General features: G+C 39.8%; 1 protein-coding gene and 1 long non-coding RNA gene across 2 annotated transcripts in view; both read left to right on the forward strand.

Annotated features, from left to right (window-relative positions):
• The window catches only part of LOC116690293 (uncharacterized), a 13,138-nt gene extending 4,318 nt beyond the window's left edge, over positions 1-8,820 (forward strand). Inside the window, exons 2-3 of the long non-coding RNA XR_004332223.1 lie at positions 3,390-3,398; positions 8,444-8,820. This is a non-coding gene — a long non-coding RNA (uncharacterized LOC116690293). The remainder of the gene's footprint in view (positions 1-3,389; positions 3,399-8,443) is intronic.
• xbp1 (X-box binding protein 1) lies at positions 6,010-8,820 on the forward strand. Its single transcript, XM_032517126.1, is given in 6 exon segments — positions 6,010-6,375; positions 6,927-7,023; positions 7,257-7,373; positions 7,485-7,541; positions 7,544-7,651; positions 7,781-8,820. Coding segments are annotated over 6 exon segments (1,194 nt in total). The 5' UTR covers positions 6,010-6,139; the 3' UTR covers positions 8,360-8,820.
• Positions 8,821-19,060: the final 10,240 nt, after the last annotated feature.

Here is a 19,060-nt window from a genome sequence, read left to right on the forward strand (position 1 = left end):
AAATGTGGCCCATCGAACAAAAAGAGTGCTATGTCAGCTCTCTGTACCAACAAAGCCCGGCTTATCTGGGCGAACAAAGTGCTTGCAGAGATCCTAAGACAATTACGGAGAGGACGGACAACATGCACTCTTCCACTGGTTGCATTTAGGTCAATTCATACTGAAAGATGTATTTGGCTTGATTGTTTTATTTCCCAGAAATGTCATTTGTTGTACAAACTGTATGATGGATGGATTCATTGAAAATGTGTGATGCATCAAAGAGGATTTCTCTGATCCAAGAGCAGGGGCATTTACATGCTACTACTGTTTTACTGCCCGTTTACAAAAGAACTTGATATGCAAAGTGGTGGATACCTAATCTGTAAATTAGACTGGCCCACATGCACGTGCGTTCACACACTCAGGAAATGAGACAAGTGATTGTAGGGTAACTGGTGTGGCGGTATCAAAAAGATAACTGAGTTACTGCAGCATCATGCTTCAGTGTTAAGATGGAATGACCCAACAGAATTTCAACAGTGCTGCTTTCGCAGGGCTGCAGAGGCATTCACTCCTTCACAGCACTGAGATGCAAAGTGGAAATGATCAATTGGAAATGATGCAGTATTTATGACGACTTGCTATGTAAACAATTGGACAGACAAATGTATATTTCCAGATAAATTAAGATAGGAAAAAAACTGTGAAAAAAAAGTGACAGATCAAGATATAGAGGAGGTGGAAGGTGTTGGAAGGCTCCAAACACCTCAGTGGATCGTGGGTAGAGAGCAAGATGTGCGATTGGGCGGAGGTATATGTAAACAGAACGACCAGCCGCCCCCTGCAGCTGGATGCTGTCCCAGGGTGTGACCCCCCCCCTCTCACCCCTATTGTCCAGCCCGGCTTTGCCCCATAACAACACCATTTACACCAGTACCCGCCCGGTGAGCACACACAGGCGTTACTGTTTACCCTGCATACCATGCATTTGCTGTAGACACCAGGCCTTCACTAGAAAAAAGCCAAAAATAAAAAAAAATAAAAAATAAAAAAAAACAACCAGCAGCCTCCAATAAAGCAAGAAAGAGCATTATGTTCTTAATTACAACACGAGTGCTGGAGTCGAGACATGATGCAATCTAATAATGTTATTTTGATCAAGGTTACAACTAAGAAAGAATGCTGTGGAGTGAGGTGTAGGATACACAGTTGATGTTACTGGCGCCAACTAAAGCTGCCAATAGTCAAGATGTTCTGTCTAGAATTAGATTTTTTTTTAAAAAGCCAAACAATATAGATTGTCAGGACTAAATCCACAGAAATTATAAAAATGTTCATACATAGAACTAACTTCTTTTAGCATTACTAATCAGTCCCAAAGTATCTTTCTATTATTTCTATGATTAACTAATTTAAAGGAAAAAAACTAACCAGTTCCATTAAACATTTAAAGCAACACCAAAAATTATTTTGTAGCTTTAAAATAATGTTACCAAAATTGTTTCAGTGGTTTATCAACTCGTAAAAGGGTGAAAGGAAGTAGTGCATTTGCTTTGCGGCTGTCTATTGGCTCTAACCGCACTGCCCAAGTTTGCAGATCGGGTGGCGGAGCTGTAGTTCCAATGAGAATGTTCTGCTTCCAACCTGTGGGGGGGGGACCAAAGAGGAAAAGTGCTTTGGTGTTTCTTTAAATGACCATTAAGTTTTATAAGCTCCTTTTATGTGATTGTTGAATTTTCTGTCTAAGACCTTCATTACCTGATGAAGGTCTAAGACCGAAACGCTGTATTTTCTAAATAAATTACAGCTTGCATAATGGTCAGTGTGCAGGACTCTTTCTAAGCTCCTGATCTGCTACTTTTGGTCCCATCCTGTCTGTCAAACGAGGTGTGCAAAAAAAAGCTTTTCTACGTTGCAATGTGATTGTAGAATATCCACCATAACACAAAGCCCTCAGTTGGAACAGCAGTTTGAATACCACTGGGTGCAGTTTTAATTTGGAAGGCTTGGTTATATCTTGCATCACAGCAATGTCAGCTTGAAGAAATAAATGGGTTTTATACGCCCTGAGATGTTTTTTGATGCTTTTAGGGATTGGTCCATTTTGAATTGTGGTTTTGAGGATCCACCCACCATAATCACAGGCTTCAACTTTGAGCTAAGGGAGGATCCCCACTTGTCTGTGTGTGTGTGTGTGTGTGTGTGTGTGTGTGTGTGTGTGTGTGTGTGTGTGTGTGTGTGTGTGTGTGTGTAAGTACTGGTTGAGCCTGAGTCTACCAGACAGGGCAGACTGTGCACACAGTCCCTCTCAGAGCCTCCAAGGAAGATTATCTGAATCCAGGATGTGTAACCAAGGCTAAATAATGTTTGTCAACTGGTCTCATATTACAAAATATCATTACTCTTAAAATACAATAAGTAAACACTCCTGCCAATTCTACTCTAAACTAACTAAACTATTTCTGCTTCCTTGTAATTTCTCAGAGAATTGTGTCAATGGATTCCATTTCTAGCGTATAAAGAAAGAGAAAATATGCAAAGCAATAGTTTGACATTTTGTGATTTACGCTTATTTTCTTTCTGACAGAGAGTTGGATGAAAAGACCGACCACTTTAACATCTGTTCATTAAATATAAAGCTATAGCCAGTTTAGCTTAGCAGAAAGACTGTAAACTGGGAGAAACAGCTTGCTTGCTTTGGTTCTTTGATCCAACAAATAGCCAAATATAAAAACAACAATTTGCTACTTTACAGGCGGTTAAGTGTCAGACTATTTCTTGGATTTAAACAGGATTAAATTGTTACTGCAGTACAAATTCCAAATACTGGAGAGAGTTGTCTCCCCCGCCCCCTCCTCCAACGACTCGAAGTTCACAGAGGTTGCCAGGCTGAGACCGCAGCATCCGCACAATGTGGCTAGACGATTGTCTCACATAGACATGACTCCACGGCACAGCGGAGTTGCTAATGTTAAATGCCAGTTATATTGACACTCATTAAAGCCTATGCTAACACGGAGCTCTGTACCCAACTGACAGACAAACTTTTCGGCTTAGAATTACGGTAGGAAGCGCTAAATATAAAACTACCTTGCTGTCCTGTCCACCCAACTGAACACACTTTATTGGTTAGAATTACGGCAACAATTGCTAACCACACTGCAAACTAACAGTCCTCTCATTCTAACCAACCTCAATAACTAACCATTGTCGGCTACAGCCGCTGAACAGGCTATGCGTTGTAAACAGCAAGGTACGGCTAATGTTGCTAACGGTAACATTAGCCGTTAGCAGGGTTAGCATGGAGGCGTTAGCCAGGACCAGTCAGGATCACTTTACTGGCTTTGTCTCAATTGTTTTTGCGAGTGATTCAACTCAGATACTCTAGCTATATTATTCAATGTGAGTACACAAATGTTAAAATAAAAATAAAATGTCCGTTCTTTGTAGCCGTGATAAATTAGCCTGAAGTTAATGCTTAGCTACCTGTTCAGGAGCAAATTAGCTAATTAAGCATCCTTAAAAACATGCCGTTATTTTTAGGTCGTGTAGAATCTGTCTCTGTGGATACTGTTTGTTTGTGTGCTGCTGTCATGGCTGTACTAACGTTACAGTTGTAGTGTGCTGGGTTTATGTTTTTACAGGTATATCTGGCAAACCGGCCTGGCTGTCAAACTGGGCAGTTGAAAACAACACACAGGCCAAAACACGAAAAAAGAAATTCTGTCACATAATGGAAATTTCAAAAGCTGAAAAAATAATATTAGCATTTTTGTCAGAAAAGATAGTATTTCAACTTAGCATGTTTCCTTAATATCTGATAACGCATTGGGGTAATTTTTGGATTTTTTACAGTAAATACATTACAAATTGGACCTTTAAGTGAATGATTTGAATACTTCTTCCACCACTGTTCACTGAGACATTTTACTATGGAATATGGACTGAACACGTCATTTGCGTATTAAATGTGTACAATTTTCAAAACAAAAGCAATTGATGACAGATACCCACTGCACTGGCTATGCCTCTGATGTAGTGAGACCGAAGTATGACCCCATGAGTATGACACACAAAATGAAAATCCCTCTGGCAGTTTTGCAGAATGATTTGAATACTTTTGAGTTGTTACACCTCTAGCCTATTCTTGGTTAAACATAAATTGAGAGCAACACACATTTATGAGGTCCCTTCACTGATGGCAAACGTGACACTTGTCTCATGCATGATGGGGGATCCCCAACCAACTTCGCAAGTCAAAAATAACTAACTGTTTCATCTTATGGCAAATGGGTGGTGTATAATATTATTCCCTCTTGAGTGACATAGAGAAACTTGAAAATAGGAAATGTTCACTAGGATATTTAAAAGAACACCCATTTCCCTATTTGCTTTAGGGCTTGTGGGAAGTTAATGTTAGTGTAAACTTTAATTTACCCACTGTATAAGGTATATTTCTGTAAATAAAGGACATCCTGGATTCCAATCCCATCTCTTTCTTTAATACTACACTACACTATGACACTGACAACCACACACACAAACACACACCAGCATAAACGCCTGCTCTGACTTTCTCAGATGTTGATTCTGTAGTGACGGTAAAGTTCCTCAAACAGGCCAGTGTTTGCTCTTGCTCCTGTAGTAGTTACTCCCTCTGAGGTGAAAGATGACAGGAGCTAACAGCTAAAAACTGTAAAAAATAACGGTGGCCTGATAGAAATGCAAATTCCTGTTTGAGGACAAATAGGAGTTTTAGGTAAAGAGCGTACTTGTGAACATGCTTGTTCAATTTTTTATTTGTGTAGTGAACTGTAATTAATTTCCTTTTGTTGTGTTCAAAGTTGAGCCATTATTTTTGTTCAGTGTTCCTGTTGCTCTTTGTGGGTCAAGCAAACCAGTTTAACTGCAAACCTTTTAGGCCTAATCCACATGAAGTTGGTGTTATAAGAATATGAACTGAAATGTAACAAAAAATAAACTGCTGAAATAAAACACACAAGGTAAAACACAAAGGTAGCAAACTGTAATTTTACTATTTTTAGAGATCATATTACAACATTACAATGTAATCAAAATGTAAAATGTTGATAATTAATTAATAATTTGTGCATAAAGGAATCATGACTCAAACACTGAACAATAATCTATGGCGCTGTAACAGGATTCTGTTGCATTAAGGTTAATTGATCTTTGAATTATACAAACCATTGCATACTGATAATAGCATAATGATGCTTTTCAAATTGTGTTCTCAAAGATGTGAAAACCTTCAAATGAGGAAATAAAGATTGACAAAGGAATCATTTGACTGACAAGAAAAAGACCAACAATTCATAATTCAACAGTCCTCATAGTTTATTCATAGTTCCTTACAGGAACTATGAATAAACACTTCAGGGAAAGCCATCAGAGTGGTAAAGCTTGTTTTGTGTGTTTAACCAAACTCCTTCATTGAAAAGAATTAGAAAACTTCATGTTCAAGACCAAGAGCAGGAAGCATGCAAACTAACAGCATAGTGGGACCATGAAACTGAGGTTTAAACAGAAAAATAAAAAAGAATATCTCCTATACTAAAACAAAGTCTGACTTGTTAATCTACAGAGGAATTTATGTTCTTAACATAAATTGATATAAAATCTAAAAGCTTAATTTGACCATCTACTTTTGATACCAAAGTACTGGGTGGTGTTTGTTTTTACTGGATAGAGAGGTTGCAAACACATGGAACTCCAAAAGAATATCACAGCTCCATGATCAATACAGTGAAAGTCCTACAGGCTACAATAAAATATGTTAAATTGGCTGAATTACATACTGTTGACTTGAAACAGAAATTGACACCAAGTCTCGATGGGAAATTAGGCTACACTTACCAGGAACTTTGGGTATTTTTACTTTGCCAGCGTAGTGAAACTTCAAATGCAAATTACATCAGCACTGCGACCAATCACAGGGCGTTAATAAATTGCGTCAGAGTCACTTGGAGCCTATCAGCTGTCCCCACGACAGTAGAAAAGCATCGCAGGCGCAGCCCATCTTCTTCAACAGTTGAGAATTGCCGGGGATCAGGTACCAGAGAAACCTTAAGGTTTCTACTAAATTCAAAAGGATACCCCATTATTTTTTCAAAAACCCCCATTAGGATCTATCAACATGGTGGTGGTAGCAACAGGGACCGGAGGGCCCCATAAAGTGCTCCTGATTTCCGGCAAACAGACCGGCTCCTCTAGCGGCTCACAGGCCGGCTTCAACAGGGCCATCTCTGTCGTGTTACCGTCATCGGCTAGCACGGCGTCGTCGGATTCCGACTCCAACTCTTCTGCTGGGCCGCCCATTCGAAAAAGACAGAGGCTCACACACTTGAGTCCGGAGGAAAAGCAACTTCGCAGGTTAGTTACAGAAAGATATCATTTGCTAATGTACAATAATATCTGGGTTGAAACATTATCTATTAAGCGTAAACCCGGCCATTGTTAAAGGGACTACTACAGGGACACGCCCATAAATATTAATCTCTGTAGTAACGTCAAACTGATTTGGCATTTAAATCGCACCGTAACGAAATTTGCTCAATGCTGCATCTCCTAATAATGGACGTTTGTCATATGACGTTACGTTGTTTAACATTGTCCCATGAAGCCGGTAATTTACTTAACGTGAGACGTCGTATTTCCATAAACGTTGGACTTTGACCGAACGTTAGCCTGTCAAAGTGCTATCTCGGAGATTTGACTGTCCGGACCCGCCTGGGCTCAGAGCTGTTGCAGAGCAGGATACTGATATCCTGATATGCCTGCGTGGCAGAAACATGGCCGGTGATTGCGCAGTACTGTGAACTCAATGCATGACAGAGGGCTTTGTCAACATCACGGAAAGAATGTGTTGAAAATATTTTTCCTCCGTCTCCTCCCCCCCCCCCCCCCCCCCCCCCCCCCCTCAGGAAACTCAAGAACAGAGTCGCAGCTCAGACAGCCAGAGACAGGAAGAAGGCAAAAATGGGGGAGCTGGAACAGCAAGTACTAGAGTTGGAGCTGGAGGTAAATCATATTAAAATAGGGGTGTAGCTGGGGCCTACTGGACCCAATTTAACACCCATTCTATCTACCAATATGTCATCTGAAGTACATCTAAAACACCTTCCTCTACATCACCCCTCCCCCCACACCCTTATTTGGTGCAGTTTCATTTCTAGTGTGTTTGCTTCATGCATCACTCTCCATAAACTGTTGCAAGTTTCAGGTATAAACATCTGTTCGTTTCTGTCCTGCAGAATCAGAAACTTCACATTGAAAACCGTCTACTTCGGGAGAAATCAAGTGGCCTAATGACAGAAAATGAGGAACTAAGACAGAGACTGGGGTTGGACACCCTTGACTCAAAAGAGAAGGTAGGATTGTTATTCAGACTCGTTGGCAAAGCACGGTGTTTTGGCTTGTAGGAATTGTCTTTTGCGTGGATTAACACTAATTGACCCTCTGTCCATTTCTCTACATCTCAGGTTCAGGTTTTGTTGTCCACTGGGAACGATACAGGTTTAGGGATCGGGTCTTCTGAGTCCGCAGCACTCAGGCTATGTGTGCCTCCGCAGCAGGTGCAGGCCCAGCACTCCCTAAATCTGAAGACTTCTCAATGGATACAGATGGTTCTGACACTGCAGACAATGAGGTAAGTCTCTAATAAAGATGTCGCCTTATTTATGAAAAGATGAGGGAAGGACTTTGAACCTCTTAAAGCTCCAGAGTCAGGTCATGGGTTACTAGGCTAATCTGTTTTTTCTCCCCCCCCACTCACTAGTCTGATTTGCTCCTGGGCATTCTGGACATCCTTGACCCAGAGCTGTTCCTCAAGTCTTGTGAACAGGAGTGCCAGGAGCCGCAGGTGCTGTTGGTCGGAGGGGGGGACCCAGTACCTGCCACCACACCTGCAACTCTGGGGGCCCCATCAGTTAAGCTGGAGGCCCTTAATGAACTGATCCACTTTGACCACATCTACACGAAGCCCGTGGAGGAGGTGAGCAGCGGGCAGTGCAACGACTCGGAGAGCGACGCAGAGGAGACCATCGGCGAGGCTGGCGTCCCCATTCCCGACGTGGTGGTAGTCGAGGAGGAGACCGTGTGCATCAAAGACGAGCCAGAGGAAGTGGTCATCCCCAGCTGTGACAGCCACAGTCAGGTGGATGACTTTTTCTCTGGAGCCTCCTCAACTGCCCTCAGCGGCCTGGATAATGAAGCTTGCCTTGCGGACACCTACAGCGACTCCGGATACGAAGGGTCCCCTTCTCCTTTCAGCGATATTTCCTCTTCCCTGTGCTCAGAGAGCACCTGGGACGACATGTTCGCTAATGAACTCTTTCCCCAGCTCATCAGTGTCTGAATCAACCATCCAGCCCAATAAGTTATAATTCTAATGAGCTAATGTGTAGTGTTGCATAACTACAGATAATAGTAACAATAGAAGTCCACTGAGTTTGCTCATATATTGGCTAAAGTTAAGCACATACTCTTTAATACAGCAGGTCTGTACCATTGGCAATGCTACCTTGACTTGTGGGAGATGGGAGTTCATGATAGCTTATTTTGGAATTATATAATTACTTCAGAGGATTTTAAGATCAATTACAAATCTGCCACTCACTGTTGAAAGAGGATGTGGGTGGGATCCAGTATTTCTGTAAATTTAATAGGAGGGATGGGGACCGATCACTTAAATAATAAGTTCTTATTTATTTGTGTATTCTGCTTCGGAGTCCTTGTATATCCATATGTAAAAATGCTTTCTTCTAATTTGTTGACGCTCTCCATGTAGTCTACTGCATTAAAAAACTTTGCATTGCATCTTGTCTCTTTTAGTCATTGCATCTTTTTATACAGGGAGAATAGAACAGTTTAGTTCAACACTCATATTTAAAAAAGTATGGTACCCGGGATTATGCACATGAAAGGATGTTTCTTTAACCAAGTGATAATGTAAGTAAATGTCAAAAGGACATTATGTTGCAGTCATTAACTTTTTTTTCTTTAAACAAATCATTGGGGATTTAGATGCTTTAAGCAAAATAGCCAAACACTTGCTGGCTCCAGCTTCTGAAATACTGCTTCATATTGTAAACTAAAGATCTTTGGACTTATGTTTGCACAGAACCAACAATTTAAAGATGTCACGCTGACCACTTAAACACTCATCCAATTTTTTTTTTTCAGACTAAAGTAATGAATGAGGTTGTGGGCTAAATCTTTTGGCAAAAGATGATTGGAGAAAAAACACATTACACAATATTTATTTTGCCTGACATTTCAAAAACAAATCATTTGGAGGCTGAACTAACCCATGTCACCACCTGTGGGGGGGGGTAGTTTATTAGCTACAGCGTTGCAGTAGCTATTATACCTGGGGTCCAACAGACTTTTTACATAGTGACAATGAGACCATTAAAACTTACATCACAACATTACATCTTTCCAATGTATCTAGGCTGTTTTACAAACATTTTAAATCAAATTTGACTGTTTTCTTGTGTGATATGTCTCGGGAGTAAGTGATTGGACATTGAAAATAACTTAGTTGCAGCCCTAATGACATGTTCTAACCACCCATACATATCTCTGCTTACACAGAGGCCTCATAAAAAAACATGTATTGTCTTACAATTTAAATCACATTACTAATGGAATTACCCCCATAAGTGGTAGTCATATCAGTAGTTTTAACTATGCAAATGAGGGTTAATTAGATTGTTGAATGTTTACCATGCTCTTTATTTAGTAGGAGGAATCAAAGGTTCAAGGTATTAGGAGTATTTTCCCAAAACAGGTTCATCAATATTATTTTAAACTCTAATATGAGCAATTAAAATGCATAAATTATTCAAAGCACAATCTTTTCACAGGTATCTGTACAATTCTCCTATCCTCATTTGTGAAATGGTTTCACATGTGTGCAGACACAGTGTTTACATGCCCTATCTTTCTTGTGCCAGCACAACCTTGCTTTTCTGAGGAGGCCTGCTTGTATTACACTTCTAATGAAACTGGGAGTCTAACCTGAGACAGTTTGATTCTTTACTTCCCATCAGAAAGAGGTCAGTGTAGGTATCGTTGGTGTTTTGGCCTGGTGTAAAGAGAGAAGGCAGAGTAGGGAACACACCTTTCCCCTCTGGCAGTTATTCTGATTACAATGAGGTTTTATTCTGTATGTCAAAAGAGATAGTAGCCCCTTTTACGTTCCCAAGGCTGTGATTGGTATGACCCACCCAGTAAAGGAGCCCTGTTGTTGTATGAGCTGATTAAATCAGCTTTCTTTAGATGCAACACTGATGTAATTGATCTGAACTCAGCAGGGCCTGGCTGTCTGTCTCTGTTAGCTGTATCTCCTGTTCACTGCTTACAAAGCTTTTTATTACTGCTATCACCCATTATGTTTCCCAGCAGCTATTCTCGTACGTGACGGCAAATCATCTGGAAGAGATTTGTTGTGATATGCCTAAGACATGTATAATGTGTAGTGTGCAGTGCAGAGTGATACATGAGTAACACAGAAGTTGATGTAATGCCTGTACCGGCGGGACATGAAAGTAAATGTTCAGTTCTACTCTACTATAACGGTCTGCAGTGTTGTCAATAATACTTCAAGATTGAAGGGGAAAAAACAAAACAAAGAAGACAACTCAGCTATTTCATTATAATTGTACTTCCATTTTGTTATTGTGGTAGGTTGAAGAAAACCGCAACAGCCTTTGACGTAGATACGCCTCAGCTACTGAAGAAGTGTGGTGAGAAATATACCATTTCCTGTCTCGTAGACGCAAACCACAGTAGAGACTAAATCAGCCTTACAGCTGTGGATCTGAAACTGAAAAATATCAGCTGAAGCATGTCTTTTGATTTCAGGCTGTAGATTTGGGTGTATTTAGGGACAACGGACTCATTTCTGTTTCAACTTGGTGCATGTGTGAGTTAGCTACAGTTTTTTTTACCCTCTGTTTAGATAAAACATGTTTTAAATAAAAATTAGCTTGCTAAGTTAAGAGATATCTGCATCCTTTAGGAGTTTTCTGCATTAGATTAAAACACAGCCTACAGTAAATCCTTTTAATAACATTTAAGGAAACTCCCTTCCTGCTTATCCAAGATTCCTGCCACAATTCTGGTTCAATGCATAAATTAAAGCACTTTTTTATTATCCCTGGAAATTTTGAAGAGGATTTCCCTTAAAAGCACCCATACGATTTCCTTTCAGCTGTTTTAAAACTCAAGACAGAACCCATATTCAAATCATCAACAATAAACGGAAGATCATTTTGGGATATGAATCCGGGTGGTTGCTGTAACAAAATCAAGATTTACCTTAATGTTTATGTTCATTCTGCAAAATCGCCAAAAGAGTTATTTAAGCAAAAAAGTGACAAACTGTTATAGGGCTGGGCAATATATCAATAGTATATCAACATCGACATATGAGACTCAACATCGATATATGAAACTAGATACTGTCTTAAATTTTGGATATCATAATATTGTAATATGGCATAAGTGTTGTCTTTTCCTGGTTTTACAGGCTGCATTACAGTAAAGTGATGTCTTACCAGACTGTTGTAGTTCTAGCGGTGTTATTTGCCTTTACCCACTTAGTCATAATAGCCCCATTATTAATGATTATTTATCTAAAATCTCATTGTGTAAATTGTTTGTGAAAGCACCAAAAGTCAAACCTACAATATCGACATCAAAGTATGTGGTCAAAACCTTTGTGATATATTTGGACTGTGCTTCGGCTGTGCTTCCACCCTACATAGTCCCAAGTCAATATCTGCCTAGGAAATCCTCTAGTCTTAATATGCATTGCTAAAACAATGCATGCACGGAGACAAAAAAATGCATTGGCCCACCTATCTACAGCTAGGGGAGATCGTGATGAGAGCTATTTTGACAAATGGTGGAGTGTTCCTATAAGCATGGGATTCAGGACATTAGCCTGGCGCCGCCATCCTATGTACTTCTGCTCAATTTGTGGCCAATCAGGGAACAGAGGGAGTGGCCGAGAATGATGACGTTGAGGTTGTTCGCTAGTTTTGAGTTGGAGTAATGGTGGCGGATAAAGATGCAAGCAAAGCCATTTGATCCTTTGAGTGAGAACAATCTTTGCTGAGATTTGTTGGTGGCCATCATGTTGTGGCCCTCCTCCCCACGGAGTTTCGGAAAAAATTAGATTTTCCAGTTCGCTCCATTAGTGGTGAAGGAGTTGGCTAAGGCGAACGCTAGCGATGCTAAGCCAACGTCACAACCTAACGCTAGCGATTGGTTATGGCAGAGTACCCGCCTTCAAGTTAACACTTGTCAATGGAGAGTGGCCAGAGTCTGGTAGGACTAGGCTCCCAGGTGAGGTCAAATCACAGGGGTGCAATTAGACTGGAGCTTGCCAATGCCCTGGCAGCAGGGGTACAAAGATGACATGCAGATCATTTGAACTCCATATGTTTTTCAATTAAATGCAACAGTTTATATTGCAGTTTCAAATGCAAATTTAAATCAAACTGCAACAATAAACCAATGAGTAACAAGGGCACTGGGAAAACCAGATTGCACTCCAGCCAACAACAAACATGGCTCAGACTGGAAATCCTAAATCTTTCTGTCCTTCTGTTGAAGCAGCATGACAATTATCCAATTTGAACAATCATTTAGCCCCTAAAAGTATGACAATCTGACAAAAATTAAAATTTTTGGATCAAATGGTAAGTAGCCTGGATAATTATTGTATGTTAACTAAATTGATGAATATATTACAGAAAAGGGACCCTGGATGTCCCATAAATGATCTAATTACAAATCTGCTGACATCTCGAGAGAAAGACCCCCAGTCACCACTTGCAACCTCTATATAATCTGTGAATGTATTTTATAACTTGGGTTTCAAGTATCAAATTGTTTCATTTAGAATGTTGTATGGTACAAAAATGTTGTATCTCATCTGCTTACATGGATATCTGTTGCTGACTTGTTGTGGATCCTCCACAGTCTGGATTTAAATTTACAAAAGTTTGTCCCAAAATACAATATTCCTTTGTGTGATTATTTGATGATTGGCACCTGGAAATGAGGACTACTGTCTTTAGTGTGCCTTGTTTTTATCTGTATGAACAAGGCCTGAATCCTTTATGGGCCGTTGGACTATTGTCCAAACTGACGTGAGATGTTTTGTGACCAAAAGATTGTGTTTTATGTTGATTTCTGTTGACTAAGACTTGATATTGACAAGCTCCAGGTCAGTGTGTTCCTCTAAACCAGTATGAAACCAACCTGGTTCTGGATGTCAAAGGGCATGCTTGAATTAGAACCAGATTTGTCGCGCTAATATGACACTGTCGTCAAGAACGGATTTGGATAAACCTTACTGCAGGCCTCGAGTTACTGCGCTCAGCAGTATTATAAAGAGGATTGCTAAACCTATACTGGCAGCTGCTACCTCAATGTAAATACGGGTTATACAGTTGGAACATTCAAGCTCTTCTGTCTACACTGCAAACAGTGTGCTCTGAACGTACATTTAAACTGAGAGCAACAGGGTAAATCTGCTCTTACACAATAACGGAAACCCTTCACAACAAAGAGTCTGAAAAAATAAGCAAGCAAAAAGCAGTTCCACCTGATCAACAAAGTCAGTCAGGTGTAAAGCAAATAAGAGGGCAAGGCAGCCATGTGACAGTTTTCTCATGTGAGAGGTAATGGTAATGGTGTTGCTGGGTGGGGGAGAGCTGGGTCCCACTCTCTGCAGTCGTCGAGCCTTGAGTCGTCAAGCCCCCAAAATGTGGAATCTAAATCATCGACCCCCTTTGGCCCTTTTTCTAAATAAAAGTCTAACAAATGGCTGATCACAAGCTTGGGATGGGGCATAGCTTTGGTATTTAGGGCACTTTATTAAAGATTCAGTTCAGGAAAAGTGAGTCATCGACTCAGTCATTGCCGACAAACAACATCTGTCCATCTCTGTTTGTGGACATCAAGGGACACGATTCACCAGCATGTCTTTAAGACAAACTGCTGCACTCAATCACCTGCTGAAGGGATAGTTCAGATATTTTGAACACGACCAAAGACCAGCAAATCCCAGAGTGAGGTAAAACTACTGTCTAAAATTCTATATAAAGCGTATACTAAACCAATGTTGTCTTTTTAAGTTGAGCCTTTTTAAGGTGGTAAAATATGTTTTGCTGCTGCACCCGTCAACAGCAGCCTGCTTTCCTAAACTGGGGTCGTGCCGACCGCCATCTACTGTATGTAATTGACTGACAATGGATAAGTACATCGCATAAATTCATTTAAAAATATCACAACTATCCCTTTAACATTCCAGGAAACAAGACTTGGTTAATCATGCCTTCTTGAAGGTGTGTTTCTATTCTTATTTTTTCCCATTTAAGTCTGGCTTGTTTTTCCTGATTTGAGTCAGGTAACTCATTGCACAGAAACTAATGTGTCAATCATCGGTCTTCAATCTGCATCATCCTGTCCGAGCTGTTCCTTTCACTTTTTACAATAACCCAAAGACTAACAATACAACCCCTCCCTTCCGGTTTGCTCAGGAACAAGTCAACTGTTTCTTTTGTTGCATCACAACTTGAATGTGTGTGCTAACAAGAAGCTGCAAACGTATGTGATCAAGTGACGCACACATACCAACATGCACTCACATGGAGCTGTACACTTTGCTCTTTTGCTCAGTCCAGGGGGTTTACTCTGTAGCTTTGAGAGAGATCACTATCCTAAGTTACCAGTGGCAACAAAGGATGGTCAGTGGAGTGTATTAATGCATGTCTGATCCACGGCACTAAGCCAAAGCCCACTGAGAGAGAACAGTCAGGCTACTTATGGGAGTCAGACGTGTCCCTGAAAGTCAAGAACATGCAGTTCTACAACTTGTTGAACAATTGTAGAACTGTATTTAAAGAACCCCCTCAAGAGGTGTTTAAAGACATAAAAATACTAAGAATAATGGTTTTTTGTCACATTTAAAAAATACATCTATTTTTTTTCAATGAAAAATCCAGAATCTATGAATATGCATTTTTTTGTTTCAAAAGTATAACTACTGGACACAAGATGTCTTCTACTTTACTGTTAAATCCATTCTCAGTGTGTGCTTGAGGCTTCAAATTTCCTTTTTATGAAGTTGCCTTTTGCACCACAATTAGTTGCAAATTAGTCTTCAACTCAGATTTAAGTTGAGCACAGAGAAACTTTCCTCCTTCAGCAGATGAATGTGAATATAGCCTTCTAGTGTTAAACTCTCCAAATGCATCACTCTACTAAGTTAAGGTCAAACATCTAAGTAAAGTAACAAAAAGCACTAAGAGTCAAGAAAAATAATATTTTATCTATGTAAGGGAGACATCACCATCTTATGCTTTTAAAGTAAATTAAAAATACATATATATTTTTTGGAACAAAATCTGAGGTCAGGAATGAGGAAACAACCAGAGGTCTAGACATGTTGTACAATGAATGACAGCAGGCTATCCGGGGCTACCCGGAGGGATATTTAATAGGCACAAGCTAATGCAAGCTGCGGATGAACTCACGTCACACATTACGCAAGGCTCCATTGCCATGGTATCACTTCCTGTACATGTGGCAGGTCTGCAAGAGGCAGCCCATCTGCTGGAAGAAAACATTAATCACTTGGATTCCTCCTACACAGCTTGGCAGATTCTGCCTTTGAAGCTCTCTCAAAAGGTAGAAAACCCACATAACAAAGATTCAGAGCGGATCAAGGGGATTTAAATTGCACATTATGAATATTTTTTGATATAATCGGAATGCCTTAAGCCCTCATAACCTTGACACAGCTTCGCATTTTACTTTTGGAATCTAATTCAAATTCCAAACTATCTTACACAACTATTAAATGCCTTCTCACTGCTTGCTAAAACTAGGCCCCTGAGGTTAAAGGCTCATACCTCAGCCTGTGTCTTCCAGCAATTACAGAGTATGCTTAGACATTATTACAGAGCATAGACAGACAGGCATGCACACACATGCGCAAGCTAAGTACCGTAATTCCTATTTGGATAGTCATCTTTTATGTATTTTCATCAGGACCACCTACGCTATCCGGGTCAATAAACATCCCTTCGCTGTCACAGCTTGTACTGTGTCTATTTCAATATTGTGTAAGAGTCATTGATCAATAGTTGTGCTTTTAGGTGAAAACTTTGTGCTGTATGTCAGCAGAAAGTTTAGAGAGAAACAATCTTTTGTGTTACCTAATGATGTCCAAACCAGCCATGTTAGCTGCTCTGTAAGGCTGTACTTAGGCTCAGTGGTGCTTTGAGCTAAATGCTAAATTGCATTTTGAAATACAGCATCAGAAAAGCTGAACTGCGGTAAGAAAATGCAGTTTTTTGCCTTTGTGGGAAAAGACTTGATGCTCTAAATGGGATATGGAAATGCTGTCACTGCAGGATGTGAGTCAAGTGCAGCATGTCGCGCATGTGTCACTTTACGACGAGTGAAGATGTGAGTTGCGCATTCGTCAATTTGCGACAAGTAGCCTACAAAATGCTAACAAGAGACTTCTGTAATTTCAATACAATAAAAACTGACCTACTTACCAATTACTTACTACTACCAAAGTTCGTTCACTGCTGGCTACAAGCTAGCAATCAAACACAAAGGCTTTCACTTGAATGGCGTTTTGAGCTAACGTTAGCATTCAAACAGTCATAGATAGCTAAAACGTTTTTGAAATGATTTCCATCTTCTGTTATTGTTTGTAATGAGAAAAGTTTATTTCATGGATTTCACAAATTTCAGTATGACATGTTATGCCGTCAACAGTTTAAATCTGAGCATGCGCGATTCAAATCTGCACTCGACTCCGATCGGGCAGTGACAACGCATTTGCTGAATTAGTTTTGAAGTAGCAAACAATTAAAGCACATGAATTATCAGTGGATGCCGCTGTCGCTGTGTTTCCAGATATTATATTAACTTGTCTTCTACTTTGGACAGCATGAAACATGGCCAATATTAGCTGACATGAAAGAACAATTGAAACGGGCCTAAGTAAACCTAATGCTGAAGACCCCTCTCCATTTTTCTCTTGTAGATGCAGTTGGATGGCCAACGCGACTTCTTTTGTTTTGGGGTCTCAACCACTTCTTTTGCTACTGTGTTTACTTGCAGATTACAGCCATGCGTAGACAACGTCTGATGACACTTTGTGTATAATAGTTTATTTGCTTAAAACCAGTTGCCTAATTTGCATTTCTTTTTTTGCGATATTTCAAAAGTTTTCCTACAATCCCTTCTACACTTTGATGGAAACACGACTAATGATAATGTTAACAAGCAAATGTTTAGGAGGTACTGTATGTTTACAATGTTCACAATCGTAGTTTAGCATGTTAACATTTTTTTCATTAGAACCAAAGTACAGCTGAAGCTGATGAAAATGTCATTTGGTATCTGGTTGTGAAGTATTCAACAAACAGAACATTTGAACCGATGTTGGCGCTATACGAAAAGTCACGGGACCACCAAAGTTATAATGATTCACTGTCTATGAACCATAGATGTCTGGACAAATTTACATAATCTATCCAATAGATGTTGAGATATTACAGTTACAGAATAGAGATATACAATCTGGACTAAAATTGTGGACTGACTGACTGACAGACATTGAGGTTTTCACAGACAACAGAAAAGATAAAAGTATAATTTGCTTACATCATAAAATGGAAATGGATGGGAAGGTACTTTTCTGCCACTGAAAGGAACTAGCTGACATATTTAATATTCCAAAAAGATAAAGAAGAGTAGAAGAGAAATATAATGTGATCAATACAAAGTCACAACGTGGCTGACATGACCTGGTTGATACGGTACAGTCATGGTCAGATGTTAAGTATTTTCCAGTGACAGTAGAACAGCACATTTTCGCCACTGTGCCTTCAACAGGTCATTTCCCTCAGTGGCCTCAGCTGCAAAAGTGTCACATGTGTGTGTTTTTTTAAGCTTTAAACGCTACACAGCTATTTTGGTCAGCGGTGAAGACAGCCTTTAGCCCAGATTGTGTGACAATTTACTTTGAACTTGGACATAATGACATTTGTCACTGTGACATTAAAATCCAATGAAACCTCTATACACAATATTTGGGTAGAACCTTTGCGTGCCTGACTTTGAGAACAGTGTAAGCCCCTCTAGCTGTTTGAGCAGTGATAAGAGATTGTCTACATGTGCAAAGGGCCAGCTGGGGTAGTTTATCAGCAGCTAACCAATGGAACAAGTGACTATAAGGATTACAAAAAACAAATGATCAAATATTTTTTTTTGAATGTGGAACCCGTACTGCACAAGTACCATAATACCTGCATTTCTCAACCCCAAATGCTTTAAGTCGATTTCACTACAACTCAGCTTTTTTACGTAATCATTTCGAGATCCAGCTTTTAGTTGCACAATATTTTGCGGCTAAGCAAACACTTCTTCCCTGTTCGCCTACATACAGCCAAATTCACTTTCATAACTACACAAGCATGGAGAGGCTGCTGCTGGTAAACTGGAGAGTAAATATTGAACTTTCCTGTAGGCGACTCAATCGTTGTGCTTTTGACATGATGTTGCCTAAAGGACACGAGATTTTAAGATCAGGACATCTACACGACTTCATCCTGAAGCAGAAAATATATGTTTTCTGCCGTTGTTATTGTCATTGCTGTAAATGTTAACATATTGTCTGATACATTTAAACAGAAAGGATTTCAGCAGCAGTTATTACTCCTGACTGAGTGTAATGGTAGTGATCCCACTATTATACTCGCAATAAAAGCTTTCACCAAAATGTTAATTATGCCTATTCATTATTTATTTCATGTTCTTTTCATTTCTTTAAGTTAAGTTCCGGCTTGTGCTTCTTAAGTTCATCTCTTCATTTTGTTTGTGTACTGTGCTCCGATTTTAGATTAGTAAAAGAAGTTTAAGATCCACTGACTTGCAGCTATATTTATTATTACCAGAATTTTGGTTGGTATCTCCCACTTCATTTGGTCTAGACTTTGTGCCCTGAGGCATG

The sequence above is a fragment of the Etheostoma spectabile genome, chromosome 5, assembly GCF_008692095.1.
Source record: "Etheostoma spectabile isolate EspeVRDwgs_2016 chromosome 5, UIUC_Espe_1.0, whole genome shotgun sequence".
Taxonomy (NCBI): Eukaryota; Metazoa; Chordata; class Actinopteri; order Perciformes; family Percidae; genus Etheostoma; species Etheostoma spectabile.